Raw genomic sequence first — 18,455 nt, 5'->3', positions numbered from 1 at the left:
CCATCCATCTATCCATCCATCTATCCATCCATCCATCCATCCATCCACCCACCCACCCATCCATCCATCCATTCATCCATCCAGCCAGCCAGCCAACCAGATAGACAGACAGTCAGACAGACAGAAACGCCAAGGGAAAGATGGGACCGAGTCAAATGAGTTTTTAAAAACTCCACAAAACAATTCCGTTCAAGAACGCCCAGCACGGGATTCGAACCACGGCAATCTGTTCCACAGTTCATTGGATACCAACTGAGCTAACTGTGTGTCCTTAATTAAGCAAGAAAAGGACATCACGCAACAGATACAGTTCTAATTAAACAGAAGTCGTTAAGTCAGAATTTGGGCGGGGAGGGGGGGGGGGGGGGGCTAGGAGGGAGAGAAAGAGAAAAATAACTTTGAAGAGAGGGAGTGTGTGTGAGAAGGCAACACCAGAGCAGAGGACAAAAACTTGGAAGTTAGAAGCAAATTTCAGAATTTTGATTAGAGCTTTCTGCAAAGGGTGCGTTGGTGCAGGCCGTGTGCGCAATCGGAACCCTTCATACTTTGCAAGTCTGTGTTATTGAAATAGAGTATTCGCGTTTCATTGGATGGGTGATAGTAAATGATACCAACAGTGTATGTTATAGCTTTCTGTTCAAGGCTGGCAGATTTTCAGTTTCACTGCGTCTTGCCCTCCCTCACAGTGCATGGGTCTACTGAGCCATTCAAGTTATTGCTCTTCTCTGAGTTTGAGCAATAATTTGAATCTGTCAGATCATAATATGAATCATGACAACAAGACTGGTTCTTGATAGTCGAAATTCTTGTTCTAGGCCCTTCCGAAAGCTCAAAGCAGGATTAATTTTTTATATGATAATGAGAGGAAAATATAATAGGTTTAGACTGAAAAATTTAAGTCAAACAAGAACCCAGTACGACACTGAACACTGACATGTTGTTGACTGGATACGTGTATATTGTACGCGTGTGTGCTCCTTTTTTCGAGCTGGTTAGCTAGAAATTTTTTTCAGGAAATATTGCTGGACACCCTGAACATTTTACTAGTTGGTCGGTCGGTTCGAAGGGAATACACATTTTCCCCTGAAAATACACATTTTCATATTTCCCAATACTCATTTCGGTTTTCTGTAGTTGGCATCTCTGATTAAAATCATGACTGTTTTCTGTTAAAACAATGAAGATTGCCTACGTTGACGTTTAATTTTATTTTCCCTTATTTTCACTGGTCAATGAGTGGTACAAATCAGAAATTTAGAAACTTTTCTGAAAATGACATTTTCATTGCTTGCCCTCTACTATATAATTCTGTTTTTTTTCCTCAGTCAAAACTGGCTACCATGTCAAACGACTTTAGACAAGTGCTGGAAGTGAGGACAGAGGTAACACTTGATTAGAGTACTGTACTTTTTTAGTAGTTCATACTACTCCTCAGAGTGCCTTGTATTGTACAAATGACTGCCTTTTGGCTGTTTTTGTGGGTCTGAATACAGATGTGTGTTTTCATATTGAAAAATATGTACTCCGAACTTTCCAGACTGAATTTGCCAATGATAATGCGAACAAAGCCCACAAGTCACGTGGAGAGATCTTTTGCTGCCAATCTACTTTCAGTAGCTTATATTCTTTGAATGCAGATAAGTGTGTGTGAAGGGTTTGGAGGGAGTTTGCTTGGTCAATGTTCACCATCTTGTCCTGCTGCCTGGGTAGAATCTGTTTTTCGGTTTTGAGAAGTTGGTGGCCATGTGTCTCGTGTATTTTCACTTAGGTAGTGGCTGCGTCACGATGTGGGACCCTCATACATCTGACAACCTGGCTTATTGTAGAGGTATAGTTGTAAGACCATGTGAATTGATCCAATGTTTTGAAAATGGTTTCAATATGACATATACTTTCCAGAATTTGAAACATCAAAAGTCGAGGAGAGAGCAGTTCTCTCATGCGGGTGTTACATCATCACTACCACCATCTGCATACCAAGGACATATGAGTGAGTTGAGTCGTTTTTCTTTACTTTTGTTTTTGTTTTTGTAAAGTGTTTTACGGCGCTCGCAACTGCATAGGTCATATGAGCGCGCGGGACACACCTAATATTTTCAGTTGGTAGGAAATTTTGAATTTTGCCTGGGTGGCGGCCGAAGCCTACTCTTATTGATTTTAGACCACCAAGGGATCTTTAACGTGCGCAACTTGCACACGGGCCCTCCGAGATTTTTCGCCCTTTTCCGAGAAGGCTAGGTGTAGATCTGTCCTACCAGAAGATCAGGGGTGTGGCAGAAAGACAGCAGTAAGGAGGAGCCAAGGAGTAGCAGTAGAAAGGCTGCAGAAAGAGTCAGGAGCCCAGAGGAGGGGGCAAAGGAGGTGAGGGGGTGGGGGCAGAAAGTGGAATTGAAAGCAGATAACAGAACATTGCTAGAGAGCAGGAAAGGAGGTGAAAGGAGACAGTTTTAGAGAAGAAAATTTTTCGGTCGCTACCTGGATTCGAACCCGGGACCTTTGAATGAGAGGCCAACACCTTAACCTCTAGGCCACGAGAGCCCCCTTTCTTTACTTTATTTTGATGACTAAAATTTTTGATGAATTATAATTATTATTGGTTATAACAAGATTGCAAGGCAATTAATGTTGTTAAGACTGGTGTGTCTTTAAATCGTATTTGCCTTTTGTAATACAATGCAACAGGCTTACACATGGTGGGCTGTCTACCTGAAACAAAAAGAATGATGAAGGTAATAAATACTCTATTGTAATTAAAAACTGGGGAGAGTGTAGTTAATGGTATAAAAGTAGGAAACGTAAACACGGCTTCGCGGGCACTCGCGGCCTTCCGACGGTGTGGTATCGGTGAAATCGGGGTAATTTCGATCGCTGTTTCTTTGCTCTTTCGCTATAAAACACCAAATGTCGTACACCTTGTAAAAGTTCAGCTTTTCCTCGTTACAATGGTGTAAGTTGTTTTTATGTCCGATTATTAGAAGCTGGAAAATCGCCGACGAAAGCGAAGCCAGAATGCGTGGTCGGCCGATTGAAAAATTGACACGCGTGCATTCAAATGCTTCGCGGAACGAGGGATGATTAAGTACAGTCTTTTTATTGGCGGAGAACTGTAGAACTTTAAACGGGCTCTCCCGTGGTATATATTTTGCCTTTGGCGTCTAAATAGAAAGCTTTTCAAAATACTGTCAAAATGTTTAAAGATCACTTTTTACACAAAGTATGTAAAATACTGGCTTAAAAAAATATAGTGATTAAAAGATCAGTTCATTTCCTATTAGAATAAAGTAATCAACTTGGAATTATTTTACATCAATCCTTCCGCGAGACTCGGAAAGCATGTGACCCCGCACGCGGGGTACACTACAGTATAGAGCCGACTCGCTCACCGCGGGGGCCGATGCGGGGCCGGCCGGGTCAACGCTCGGTCTTTTTGTCGAAATAACGACAGATCATCGTGTTTGAGGCGATAAAATACTGATTTGTAATGATCTTACAGTCTGGAAAAAAAACTAGGCTCCATATATTTGTTATAGTGATTGTACTCTGTTAATGTGGAGATGTTTAGTGCTCTTGGTACTCTTTTATTGTCTGTCAAACATGGGGTTGCAGCCAGTGACTGACTTTAACAAATTTGATCAAATTTTAAACAACTATCATCTTCTTAAAAATTGACGGAGAGGTTAAAGAATGGTACCAAACTGCTCAGTGGCTATAGGCCTTTCAAATGGAACAGATACATTTGGCATACAGCTACTTTGAAAATTTAGTTTCTGGTACCTAATAAAAGCAAGGTGCTGCAATTTGGCATGGGGTTGAGGAGTTGGTTTGGAGAATTTGTGTCTTGCTGTTTCAGTATTTCTCATTTGCTAAAATAGTTTTGTTTAACTTTGTGTCTATTCAACAACCATGATATTTCTTTTGTGTCTGTGGGATAGATGGCTCTGTGCTGCTCCAAGATGATGCCAGTCACACGAGCAATGGAGATGTAGCCATTGACATGGAGGGGGCAGCCAGGGGTAGTCAGCTACAGAACCAGATGCAGATCATTGATGAGCAAGTGAGTTGTAGTGTGCATGGTGATCATTTGAACATTTTTTATTTTGTTTGGGAACACTTTCCTCAATCTGCGCTCTGTGAAAAGATTCTTTCTCAATGTAGTGTGCAGTGTTCTCTTGAGAAGTGGATTACTATATTTTCAAATTTTTAAAAATTTGTTTACTTTTTAGGCCTTTTTGGTTTTTTAAAAATAAAAGTGAACATGTTTGCCTGAATTGGATTGCTGCTTTGACAGACTGCAGACACGGCTTATGAAAGTAGCTTGAAGTGTTTAATATTTATCTGAGTTAGGAAAAAGTGGGGAGAATGAATCTAAACTTACAGTCAGTGAAAAGGAAGGTGACTTGCTTAAAAATTGTGCTTACATAGTTCAGTTGTATGGAACCTTGTACTCTGAAAAACAATTTTCAGGGAAACAGTGATAAAAAGTTGGAATTTTAAAGACAAGGGTTTTTGAACGTTTTATTGATCACTGGGTTATAATTTTTTTTAGTAATACTAAAAAGCTTTTCATACTGACTGATATGCTTTGATTTTTTTTTTAGAAAACTTGAGAATAAACTTTGTTTGACCATTTTATAGTAATAGTAGCATTCTTTAAAAAAAAACCCAACTTCTTTGTCTTTTTCTGAAGCAAGAATTTTGTTCTATGTCACATAGCCTTAGGGGGGGGGGGGAGGGGGGAATAATCGACTTGTTTTTAAGAATATTTTGTTGTTCAGAAAAGCAATGTTTATCCATTGTATATTTTTTTCCATCATCAGGACCAGTATATTGAGAGTCGAGCAGAGACTATGAAAAACATTGAGACGACTATCGTTGAGCTGGGCTCAATATTTCAACAGTTGGCTCATATGGTTAAGGAGCAAGAAGAAATTGTTGGCAGGTAAGGGTTGTTCACTGTGCTATGTGATAAAGTTGTTTTTTTTTCTTCCAGCTTTTGAAATATTTCTATTGTTCCACTTCTTAAACTATTCACTCACTTGCGTCATACCCCTCCCCTGTAGATCTACTACCCGTATTGCTTGTTTTCATTATGCTGTATTTTTGTGTTTGCTTACTTGTATTACTTTCTGGATCCCAAGTCTTCATTTTCATTTGGAAGAGGTTTTTTTTTCCTAAACAATGTCTACATGGAATAAGGAAGTGATTTTCAAGTAAGTGTCTGTAATTTATAAGAATTTTGTGTTCTTCATTTAAAAAAAAAAAGGAAAAAAAGACTGAAAAGTCTGAGGTAAATGAAATTGATGTTTTGTCACACAGTTCTTTTTAACCTACCTGTCACTCCTAGGGCCAATTTGAATGGTAGACGATGCACCTGATATTTAAAACTCAATCACAACGGCTGAAGATGATTTGTGCTCGACACTGAGATTAAACATGGCGTGCTGAACAATGAAAAGATGTCACTCCCTCAATTCGTTGGTCGCAGGAGCAGTAAAATAGCAGATACACGTTTAAGTTTTTCCTTCACTCAAAGCAAACACAAGATAATATCTTTTATACACAATACTTGTATGAAAAAAAAGCAACAAAAAGATACTTGTTCCAGGGGTGTATTTTGTTTTTCCATGCCCTTGAATTGAAACTTTGTAACTTGTTGATAAAGTTGTGTGATAAACAGCATCTTTCCCTGGGTTCATGGGCCAGCAGCAGGTTTGGAGTACCTACTATGATTATCATTTAAACACTGCTGGCTAGCACTGTAGTGGAGACAGCAGTTGCTTTTTCCAGTTTATTGGCAGGACAAAATTTTCATCCCTCAAGACATTGATTCTTTTGGGGAGGGGTGAGGGGTGTTAAAGCTAATAGTGTGAGGTAATTTAAGTTGGTATTACGAGAGGAACAATTCCAGGTTTATTTTCTTTCTTTTTCCTTTTGATTTGTTCGAAAATGTGCTTTTGTCTATTTGTTTTTTAAAAAAAGGATATCAACTTTGGTGTGGGATGCATTCAGTTAAATACATATATATATATGTGTGTAAAAAATTAACTCTGCTTTCTTCCATCCTCAGAATTGATAATAATGTTGAGGATGCAAGTCAGAATATTGAAGCGGCCCATACAGAGATTCTCAAGTATTTCCAGTCCGTCTCATCAAATCGATGGCTGATGATTAAGATCTTTGGAGTACTAATGGTTTTTTTCATTATTTTTGTTGTTTTCATGGCTTAAGGTTGTTTCCTTTGACTTTTCTGCTTTAACATTGGAACATTTGGGGTATAATAATAATAGCAGCTTTTCAACTCACTTGTTGTTATGGCATGACAAAAAGGTTAGTCATTCATGCATGTGATCGGTGGTATATATGAATAATTATGTTTTTGTCTGGTGTGTATTTAGAAAGGGTATCAGGATGACAGTGTTGTCTACCTGTTGAATTTAGAACTATACAAAGATTGCCCTCAATCCAAGGTCCGATTTGTCTTAAGAATCTGTGAGAGCATTTTGTGCAGGCTACTGTAAATGAAGAGAGAAAGGCCTTGCAATGTGATAACAGAATGAGTGATGTAGGGCTTCAACTCCAAAGCCACGTCTTATCCTGCCAGCTCCTAAGATTGCTACCTGGTTCTTTCCATTATGCAAGCTATTCAGTTTTCAATGCTCCTCAGAAATGTGCTTGCTGACAGCATCTTTGTTAACACATTACACCCTAAGGGCCTGGACGGGAAGTCCACTGTTAGATCCTAAGCAAGGGGAAAGAACCCACCTCCCTTGAATACAAGCCTTTAAAAAACACATTTTAAAAATACTAAACAAATTCCAAAAATCCTGAAAAAATAAAAGTTAAAAAGAAAACTGAATGTAGTTTCAGAAAAATATAACTTTATGTATGCGCAAACTGTTGGAAATGTTCTCACTTTAGTTCAATCGGGGTGTCCGACCAGTCACTCACTCTCAGCCTCGCGGTCGGGCCCTAGGTCTAAATTCTAGATTTTCTCCGTCTGATCAATCGGAATCGCCCCAAACTCTTCCTACAACGTTTTCATCAAAATCTGAGCCATCTGATTTGTCACATGCTCATTTTTGCTCAAATCCATCGTTATTTCCGTTTTCGAACTCAATTGTGTCGCTTTTCAACAAGTCGAGACACTTTCGAAGTGTCGGTAACGCGATCGCACTTCGATCAGCTCTAATACTAAAACTACTGGCCCGAAAAATTTCGTTTCGGTATCAAACGAAAGAAGAAACTTTTTGCTATACTATGCAAATCAAAATCCCGGCCCCAGAGTCTCGTCAAGGCGAGACTTTCGTTTCTAAAGACGCTGGGTCGGCGCGGGCGGTTCCGGGCGAGTCAGGGTGGAGCGCGTAAGGGAATTCCCGGGCGATCCCGGGCGAGTTAGGGTGTAATGTGTTAATAAGACCGAAAAAGCCTTCTCATCCTCTCTTGAGAGAAGAACATGATGAACCTAACAAAGCTAGCCATTCAGAGAGATAAAATTACCAACTGTATGTCGTTATTCCAATTTTTAATTGGCTCCTTGTTTATTTTAAGGGTCACGATTGAATAGTTTGCCTAATGGTTTGGACCAGGTCAACTTCTTATTTTACCACGAGTTGACGTGTAGGCTACATTGATCTTTTTCTTTGTCAGCACTAGGTAGCCACAGATTCCTCATGGTGCTAGGCGTTATATTTTATAAAATGAAACATAGAACCTGAGTTGAATAACAGAGAATTTGCGGCCTCTAGAAACTTGCTATGGTGAGCAATGTACAACTATTGATAGCAGTGCCAAGTTCTGGGAATTCCTTCAACCAGTAAATTAATTGAGCAGTGTTGGAACTACTTACTGCCTCAAAAATTGGTCAGAGAAAGAATAAACGCCTTTGGTGTGCCAGTTCAACTAGTGCATTGTCAGTAACATTGGCCTGGCGGGTGCCAGCTTAACTGGCACATGGAATAATTTTGTTGTATACAGTCAGGACAAAAATCTGAAATCCCAGCCAATTATGTTAATTGCTTGGGTCATTCAATTTCTACTCTGAATACTCTCATGGTTTTTTTGTGCACATTGATTAAATCAGGGCAAAGGTATGAAATTTGTGGTTGGTAGGCTGGCTGAAAATTGGACGACAAAAATGCTTTTAAAGTAGAAGCATTGCCCTCCTAAGTGCTTTCTGGAGTGAATGAAGTTGCATGTCTCGATTTGGAGGATTTAATTTTTCACTCGCGGGTTTTGGCCATACATCTGAATGTAAGACAGGTGTGTGCGTGTTCAGTGTCATTGATGTGTGGTGCGAATTATTTTTATCCTCCTGGTCTGGTTAATGATTCACTGCACTCTGTGTTGCCACCATGATGTTTTTCTCAGGTGCATATCAGGGGGTTAGCAAAAATGTTTTTTCTTAATTTTGTCTTCAGTATCATCTCAAGCTGCTCATTTCATTTGTATAACTCCTCTTAGACTCTGGCATGTTTGCAGAAGAATTTTTGGACTGAAAAATCAGGGTATTTCTGTTCGTTCAAAGATTATTTCTGGCAGTTTTAGTTGTTATTGATATCATGAATGGTTGAACTGCAGAATTTTTAGATCTATTGAAATTTCAATATAATTCAACAACAGACCCAAAGTTAAAAGAAGAAGATCATATTTGAATAAAGTATACATGCCGGTACTTTCTGTTTGTAACCCTAAATCAACCCCCTGTCGCCATTATTTAGCTAAATGTAAGTGACGGGGTCATGACATAATCAGGTTTTGTCAAGTCATGAATCAGCCGAATTATCCTTTTCCTTATCCCACTCTGGGAGGAGGATTGCTATTTAGAGCTGGAGATGCAAGTTACTATGTGTATGTCCTGTGATAGCTACTGGGAGAAATTATGACTAAAAGTACTGACATAAGTTGTGCCTTGGGCTAAAAGAAGGATTTGTATGTGTGATGCTGAAAGGACCTACTTTATTGGTAATTAGTTCTAGGTAATTTCTTAGAAAGGCCATCATTTAAATGTTGTTTTTTTCGTCTCGAACAAAGCTTCAGCGATACATTATGAAATGAGGACATTTATTCTTCTTGAAACCACAATAATCTCATTTTTGAAAGATGGAACATTTCTTTGTCTTTCTCTTAACTGAAGATGTAGTAAAAATAAAGTACAGGAAGGGGTTGATGCCTCTCTTTGTGGTATGGTACACATCGATAGCTGGGTGTAACTGTAAGACTCCGACAAACGCCAAAGGGCAAAAATTATGTTTGTTGGAGTCTTGCATGCAGGCCTATCTTTAAAAAACTGTGATATACAAAGTTTCTTCTATGTGAATACATCTCGGAAAGATGCCTGCTGTTTATTTGATTATATAAATCAAGCTTCAAGTTGATTCAGTTTTAGTTTAGAGGCATGATATTTTACAAACCCCCCCCCACACACACACACACACACACGCACACACACGCACAAATACTTGTGTAGTTTTTTTCTGACACTGACTAAAGCGCCATTCACTTAAAATGGATATCGACAAAGGTAGCTGATCCTGAGATGTGGGATATTCTGCAGACATTTGTTGATTGAAAATATTGTATGAGTATGAGGTGTCTGTTTGATAATTATGGACCATGAACATTTTGTGTGAAAAGGTTTGTGTGTGATGTCCAATGATTCATGTAAGAAGATGTAAAGTTGTGTTATTTATTCTTGTGCTGTATGTACAGTCCTTGAACCTGTAAATAAAACTGAAAGATGAACACCACACAAGCACCATGTTCCGGTATGTTCTTACAAGATATTGTCAATTTGTGAGGTGTCCAACATTGACTGGCAAATGGCATGCCGGAAAGATAGTCAGGCGCGGATAACTCAAAGCACGTCAGGGATTGACAAATGTGTTCAACACATTCATAATAATACAGGTTAACTGATAACATAAAATTAAAGAGATATCAGTCCGGAATGGCAAATTGTGCGAGCTGTCCATGATTTCGAGTTTTTCTTGTTCGTATAATCTGTGCCTGACTGTATTTCATTTTCAAGCACAATGTGTGGCCTGACAAAATCATACTATTTATACTCCAACTTTCTGTCCTTATGGAGGGGAAATAAGGTGAAGCGGGTGGTTGGCAGGCCAATGGCTGGTGTCATGGTGTGGTTTCCTCCTTCTTTCCTATTATTTCTATGAAACATCTATCGCTCTAGTCTTATCTCCCCTCCTTTTTTTGTTTGTCATGCTCTTGTAACATCTCTTATCTTCGGCACTTAAATGACCAGATTGTGTTGCAAGTGCTGTAAAATGCTTGCTAAAACAAAACAAAAAAAGGAGAAGTGCAAGCAGTAGGGTGGGTTCCCCAAGGAGAAAAAAATGTATGACTTATCGGTGGGTGGGAAACCTGAGTAGGCCAGATATCCAGCAACAAAAGTGCTGAAATGTAATACCAGTAACATTACTGAAATTTATCAGTGAGGTTTACGATAAGGTGCATAGCGTGCCGAGTCCTTGCTTTGTGCAGAGAAACAGAGAGGTTTGAGGCAAAGACAGTACAATGATTGATGATACATACACAGCACAGAGAGAGGTGATGAAACTAAGACAGTACAATGTCAATGATTGATGATACATACCACAGGGTGGTGATGAAGCAAAGAAAGTATATAAACACACCACAGAGCAGTGAGGAGGTAAAGAACGTACAGATCTAGTGCAGCCTCTCTATAACGACATCCTCTGGACCAGAAAAAAATGTTATGAGAGGCAACCAAAAGTTACTAATGATATAATATATTATGGAAAAAGTCAGGACCTGGGTACCATGTCGCTATACAGAGAATGTCATTTTTATATCGACGGTTGTTATAGTCAGGCTGCACAGTACGGAACAGTGATTTGAAATATACTCCAGAGTGGTGATGAGACAAAGACAGTACAGTGACAGATACAGAGAGGTGATGAGGCAAAGACAGTACAGTGACAGATACATAGAGGTGATGAGGCAAAGACAGTACACTGACAGATACAGATATACAGAGAGGTTATGAGGCAAAGACAGTACAATGACAGAGACAGGTGATGAAGCAAAGACAGTACCATACAGTGACAGAGGTGATGAAGCAAAGACAGTACAGTGACAAATATACAGAGAGGTGATGAATGTGGCTATGGCAGTACAGTGACTCATTTTTACAATAATGGAATCAAAATGCACAATAAAAATTGGTTTATTCATCATCAACTCGAAACAGCACATTGTGTTTTGAATGATTGGGTATAAAAATAACAGAGATAAGGACATTATGTACACTGTAAAACCATTTCAGTACGTTTACTAATAAAAGAAGAGAAGACCAGTACATACAACATTATGTAAATTCATTTGATAAAATATCTCAAAATTCAAACCAGTCAAAACAGTACCGTACTGACTTGAATAACATTCACTTTTCATGATCCATCAAAATACGGTCATAAAAAGGCAGTACATGCTCTGCCGAAATCATAATTTCTTATTCTCCATATAGTAAGTCACCATTATATCACACTAAGGGGTGGTAAATTCATTTCCCCTCTGAAAGAAAAACCCAAAACAAAAGAAAAAAACCTCCAGTTCAACAAACAAGAACCAATTTTCACTTAAAATCTTTCCTTTTTTACACCAAAAATTTAGTGCAAGAGTTGGGGAAGAAACAACAGATTTATTAAAGTAGAAGAAGAACTGTGTCTGTAGTTGTCCTTGAGATTATTGAGAATGAGAGACTGTCAGCCATTCAAAAGCCAGGATAATATTATTTAGGAAGTCAGGCTTGGGGTAAAAACAAACCTGAGAAAAAACTACAGCAACAGACGTGAAAACGACAAAACATTAAGTGGAATAAACAGCCCTGGGGGCAACAATTTGTTGATGGAAGCAGTCTTTCCGAATAGGCAGTTTACTGAAAAATTCAGTTCTTTGATATTATTGTGATATGCTTTAAAATACTTTTGAAAGCTCCAGGCTTCATGATCATTATGTATGCATTTTAAATAATCTAGATATCTTTATTAGTCCATAAGTCATGGACGATTTTTTGGTTAAATTTTCAGCCAATCTGAGATAATTTTTCAAGTAGTGTTTTTGTGCCACAACCAAAATGCATAAAATTTTTTTAAAAAAATCTACCTAACTACAAAACAAGGTTGCGCAACACCAATGAAAATTTATTGGGTCCGGTAGTTATATGTACTGGATGGCTAAAAAATCACAGGAAAGGATAACCCGAAAGACAAAATCTGCATCTTCACTTCTAATAGTCCAAAGGAGATGGTTTCTCCATCAAAAGAACTCGTGGCATCTTGTAGTCAAAGTCGGAAACCAGGAGCTACAAGACCCAACTTTCCCCCCTTCTCAGTCAGTACAACACTGACGAGGTACATATAAATATAAAGACATGGAACGTACGGTAAAAACAATAAATGAGGTAGTAAGGCAGCCCAGGTAACAGCAGAGATGCAAGACTACAAGATCCCCTTGCTTGGACATGGCGAGACAACAGAGATACAGAGAGGACGAGTGGAAAGGAGAAAATGAATGTATACCTCCCTGATTGATGTGAGTTTCACATTAGCCAACTGAAGGAGTCAACAAAAAAAAAGAGGGACAAGGTAGTCATCAGTGTCAAGTACCATCATGTAGGCTGCTACACATGTACTTGCTTGATCTACCCGGAACCAGTTAAAGAGGTGGAAAAAGCAGACAGCAAAAGAGGAAAGGTAAAAGATGCTTAGGTCTACTAGTCTAAGGATACTTGACCCAAAGAGACATCAAAACACCGAAATGACTTTTAAAAAAAGGACAAAGCAACAATAAATACAATTAACACCTCCCAGACCTTGCTTTTCAATTATCAACCATGAAAGGTGGGACATTTGATACATGCTGTAATGGCATGGGCATGGGTTGTTTTTTTTAAAGGCAGCAAGCAACTGCAACACTAAAATTTCAAAAGTATGGGAATCATTCAGACAGGAAGCTTCCTTATAAACTTATGATGCAAAATAAGTGAACAATGGATGAAACGTGACAAAAAGAGAGATAAAAAGATAAGGTAACCAATAATATTTCTCTCCCCAGAAAACATTAAGCATTAAAAAAAAACAACTGACCGGAACATTCTTGGCATAACTGGAATATTGTAGACTGACAGCTGTTTTGCATTAGTTGCTACTTGTGCGAGTTTCGATTTTGATTGTACATTGCGCGCACACACACACACATATATTATATACAGTCGAACCTGTGTAAGACGGAATCGCAAGGGAACCAGAAAAAAATTGCGTCTTAGACAGGGGAATTTAGGGGGAGATGGAAAGGAGGGGGTGTCAAAGGCCCAGCCGGTGGGATCAAGGGTAGCTTGTCCGATCGACAAGTAGTGGTCAAAACTTCACACTTCTCAATAGCTATCCTGTCTAATAAGGTCATGTGTCAGTCTTACTTATCAAATTACCACCAGTGCTTGCCTTTCATAGGACCACTGTTTGACCTATTAAAAACAGAAATGTTTGAACATCTCCTTGGTTCCACCCTTAGCCCCACCCACCAATGTCACCCTCACTGCCATCATTGTAACAACGATTTGAGGAACTCTTTTCTTGGCTGGCCATACGATCAACGCGGCAGGCATTGGTCAATCTAATTTCACACCTTTGGCTTCTGGCTACCCAGGAAAGTTTCCGTAGTGGCTCACTACCCAAGCACTGTCACGGGCAGTTGTGAGATTTCACATCCACACTACCCTGACCATCTGCATCGCTCAGGGCTCACATGATGGGGTAACATCTTCCTCCAAATTGCACCCCTACTCCCCTTCCTTGTCCAGCGGCATGGCCATGGCGTTAGGTTTAGAGCCGTCGGAACCAAACTAGCGAGTTTTGTTTCAAATCAGGGCTGAGCAGGCAAAGCATTTTCCATCTTAGACAGGTGATTCCTCGGAAGGGAGCGAATTTTTCTTTCCGTGTCCGTGTTGGACAGGTTACCGTTTTATAAAGGTAATTAAAAAGAAGAATATATCTAGGGGGGAGCGGGGAGATTCCGTTAAGACAAGTTCGACTGTATAGAAATATATACATTCATACGGAAAAACACTATACATTCATATTCATACACTTATCTATATATTGAACTCAAGGACTGCTCAGACACAGTATATATGAAAGACTATTTCGCTCAAGCCAGCACATCAAGACCACTCTAACACTAACACACATACAGAATGAAAAGATGAACAAAGAAACAAAACTTTCCATAATATTTTCAGGCCTTTCAAGACGTTAATCAGTAACTTAACTTACATAACTCTTTTGGATTTAGACTATTTTCTCTTTGAAGGTAAAAGCAAAAGAATCTTGGGAAAGCATAATTTAATTATCCTTTTAAAAAAATGCTGAATTCATTCATCTTCTCAGCTTCTGAAAGGCACCCTTCATCACATCCTACTCAGAATCATTAAAAAAATTGGTATGAGACCTTGCACAATCCAAGCAATGAAGACAGTGTGTCTTGCATAAACACATAGGTTCAAAAGTGGCCGGTAACCACTTGGACTTGGCCAATTCATGAACTTTCTTCTTCCTTTCCATCATCACTGACCTCATCTTCTTCAAAGTTATTCTTACAATGGAAGTTTTCATCCTCATTCCCAACTTTGACATTCACCCCAACATGCATTCTGCTGTGTTTCTTCAGCATTGCCTCACTGCCAAAGGATTTGTAACAATCTGGACAAGGGAAAGGCTTCTTTTTCAAGTGAGTTTTCTCATGTCTAGCCAAATCCCACTTTAATTTGAAACATTTCTTGCATGTCTTACACTGGAATGGTCTCTCTGTATTATTTGCATCTTCTTTAACATGAATTTTGGAATGAGCTTTAAGTAATGCTTCGGTTTTGAAGGACTTATAACAATCAGAACATGGGAAAGGTTTCTTTTTTAGGTGCGTGGCCTCATGGCGCTTCAGATCATTAGAGAAATGAAAAGCCTTTCCACATACAGGACACTTGTGAGGCTTGTGTTGACTGTGGACCTTCATGTGTTTCTTGGCATTGGCCAGGAGTCCAAAAGTCATGTGACACACCTCACACTCAAACTGCTTCTCCTTTGTGTGACTTCGGCAATGGCGTTCATAGTCGGTCACATTGAAAAACTTTTTGGAGCAAATGTTGCATTGGTATTTTGGCTTTCGGCCATGGGAACGTTTATGCTTGGAGAAGTCTTTCCTCTTCTGAAAAGTCTCGCTGCACTCAGGGCAATGGTACAACCTGTCCTCTGTATGCCGCAGGCGGATGTGCTCTGATAAATGCGAGCTTCGGGGAAACGACTTGGCACATCGGTCACACACGTAGGGCCTTTCCTTTGTGTGGCGCATCATGTGGTCCCTGAGATGCCCATACTGCTTGAACTTCATAAAACAGACACTGCACTCATACGGTCGCACTTTTGTGTGCACGCGCACATGGCTCACAATTTGTCCTCGATCCTTGCATAGCTTATCACAAAACTTGCATTTGTACACATGCTTCTTTCTCTCCCCTCCCGCACTGGATGGCTCCACAATAACCGTGCACACAGAGCTGAGATCCACATCTTCCATAACGATCTTCGTGCGTTTTTTCCTCATGCTAAACTCACCGGATGCTCCCACGAGAATAGTGGACGACGCTTCTCTCTGTCCACCTAGCTCGTCTACTATTGACTTTGAATAATTTCCTGACTCATCATAGTGCTCACGTTCTGGCTCGGACGAGTCCCCAGGGTCATCATCAGCTGCAAAATCTGTGGTACTTAAATTTTTTATCATCAGCTTTTCCACTTTTTCCTTGGCACTGCCATTGTAAATATCACTGCAAGCCTTCATGTGCTCACAATAATCTGTATTGGCCGAGAATGTAGCGGAGCAGATACCACACTGATACGGATCCTTTGGAGAATGGAATTCCTGCACATGTTTAGTGAGGAGGCTACCTTCGAAAAAGGCAATACCACACAGACCGCACTGATAAGGCATAGAACTCGTATGAGAAGCCAGGTGACTGCATAAGTGGTCATTGTTGCAGAAAGATTCACCACAAATACCACATTTGTAAATGTCTGCATTCACAGTTCTTGAATTCTTTTCACTGACAACCTGTACTGGTGAAGGAGGTGAAGTCACCCTGCACTCTATATTATCTTCTTTTTCCACCTTAAGGCACTCATCACCACCATAACTAACTAAACCAGCCCTAGGCTGTAGTCCTTGGCTTTCTGGTTGCACCTGGTGGTTAAATCGGGAACCAGCAATTACGCCTGAAGACTGACTCTCAGAATATGCACATTTTCCTGCCAGTAATGATGCGGCAAGAGGGCCATCATTGCTGAAACCAGAAGCCGTGTTGAGAACATCATCCAAGGAAGTTCTTCCCATCTCAACATGACTAGGGAGGATGTTCCCAGCACTGACACAGTTAGAAGCTATGCTGGCAGGGTCTATGGGGGGCGCTGGACTGGGCTTGGCAACCGTCATATTCAAGTGTCGAATATCGGCTAAGGTATTTCCACTGTTCATTTTAGGCACATTGAGAGGTGAGCAGTGGACAGTTTGGTGTGGATATGAAGAACCATCCAAAGAAAAGCCATAGGGGTTCGGGGCCATGGGTGCAGCTGGAAACACGGGAGCCGTGTAAGGAATGGAATGCATATAGAAGGAAGGAACTGAGGTGGAAGCAGCGCCTGGCATTGCCCCTTCCATGGTCAGCTTTTTCTGACTATCATAGGGATTCATTACAATTTTAAGAACATAACTGATCAGAAAGATCATGCATTCAAGACCATACCTTGTCACCACACGTTTTTCAAGTTACTCGAGGTATGGACAGTGTTTAAAGACCTACATAAAAGGCACAATGATGTTTAATCTTCCGGTTTCAGTGAACAACTTTTTTTAAAAAGCAAAAAACAGATCAGCATGGTACAGCTCCAACCTAAGACCTGATGGAAGGTCATGAATTTCAGGGCAGCTCACACACACAACTTTTTTTTCCTCCACCTACAGTTCCTTAGAATCAACGAACAGTTCCAGCTCTTCCTTCACTGACAACAGCAGAAACCAGTTCGCTGACAAGGAGAACAACAGACTGGGGGCGTGCACACTGTCCATGTCATCTGACATTCTCGGCTCATCAGACTGCCAGCAGCTCATCTCTCACACCATCAACTCAGGACAGAACACTTCTCAACTTGCTGATGCGATAAGGCCAGTGGTGAGAGCCCCACCTGAAATACATGACATCCTTTCAGATTTTCAGTTGTGCAAATGATGCCTGTACTACAGAGCTGCGCATCAGTCTATCTCATTGATAAAAAAATAATTGAATACAAACACAGGGTGCCAAATAGGTTCCCCTTCCTTAGTTATACAAATGAGAACAAAAAGGGTCACAGAGATACAACATATGTATATAAAATATGAGCAAACCTTTCAGAGACAAACTTGTCCATCAAAATTCATTATGAAAATAAAAAATATTATGTCCAGTTTTCTTAATTATTTTTCTTTTGAATTCTTTTGTGCTGTAAAATATAAATAAATACCACAAGTCATAAAGTAAACATCATGATGTCAATAATTATTCAGACAAACAAAACCGTTCACGTTATAAACATTTTAAAACTACGAGGTAGAGTATGTTTCTTATACAACATCATTAACAATAACAAATGAATTTGACACAGACGAAACAAATATGGAATGAAAAATAACAAAAATTTGTACACATCCAAAAGTTTTCCTTTCTGCAAAACTGAACAAAAAATTAAGAGATCAAATGACCTAATTATTCGCCTAATATCATCAAGCTAATACAGTTGTTGGAAAATTTGAGAGAAGCTTAGACTTCGATTGATTGCTCTCCAATTCTGTCTCCAGTTCAGTGGTCAGGCACATCTTTAGCTACAAAACACTCCGCTGAAGTTTACATACAATATGCTTTTTAAAACAAATTTTAACACTAGAATGAAAAGCTGGAATCTTGTTCATAATTTACAATAAATAATTCCCATCACTTCAAACTGGCCAGAGTACCTTTTAAGAAAATGAAACAAAGTTATGGAAAATCAACATGCATCACAGACACACTTGCTTACCAGTTACATGCACTATCGTTTCGCAAATCTTCAATGAAAGAATAATCAGCATACCATGCTACATTAACAATAAACAATATGCATAGGCCCTTGCTTTTTACAGCATTTTCAAAGTCGAAGCACCCCAGCTCCAGAGACTTTTCATCAGCAACCTCCTATAACATGATTTGACACACAGACATCACAACAAACAAATAATTATCCTTACTATATGTGAGGCCGCGTGTTGATATCAGCCAGGGTTGGTGATTTTTTTGATTTTTTTAATAAAAATTTTAAAAAATGATTTTTTAAATTTAAATCAGATTTTTTAAA

General features: G+C 39.5%; 2 protein-coding genes across 2 annotated transcripts in view; one reads left to right on the top strand and one right to left on the bottom strand.

Moving 5' to 3' along the window:
• Positions 1–6,694, top strand: part of LOC101856814 (syntaxin-5) — a 14,256-nt gene extending 7,562 nt beyond the window's left edge. The window contains exons 7-11 of the mRNA XM_005100897.3: positions 1,326–1,382; positions 1,900–1,990; positions 3,933–4,054; positions 4,818–4,939; positions 6,068–6,694. Coding sequence (XP_005100954.1) covers positions 1,326–1,382; positions 1,900–1,990; positions 3,933–4,054; positions 4,818–4,939; positions 6,068–6,227 — 552 coding nt within the window. The 3' untranslated portion in view covers positions 6,228–6,694. The remainder of the gene's footprint in view (positions 1–1,325; positions 1,383–1,899; positions 1,991–3,932; positions 4,055–4,817; positions 4,940–6,067) is intronic.
• Positions 6,695–13,633: 6,939 nt separating this feature from the next.
• The window catches only part of LOC101860255, a 15,281-nt gene continuing 10,459 nt past the window's right edge, over positions 13,634–18,455 (bottom strand). Inside the window, exon 3 of the mRNA XM_035970412.1 lies at positions 13,634–16,849. Coding sequence (XP_035826305.1) covers positions 14,575–16,849 — 2,275 coding nt within the window. The 3' untranslated portion in view covers positions 13,634–14,574. The remainder of the gene's footprint in view (positions 16,850–18,455) is intronic.

The sequence above is a fragment of the Aplysia californica genome, unplaced genomic scaffold (genome assembly GCF_000002075.1).
Source record: "Aplysia californica isolate F4 #8 unplaced genomic scaffold, AplCal3.0 scaffold00264, whole genome shotgun sequence".
NCBI classification, from domain to species: Eukaryota; Metazoa; Mollusca; class Gastropoda; order Aplysiida; family Aplysiidae; genus Aplysia; species Aplysia californica.
This window is presented reverse-complemented; position numbering and strand designations above follow the sequence as displayed.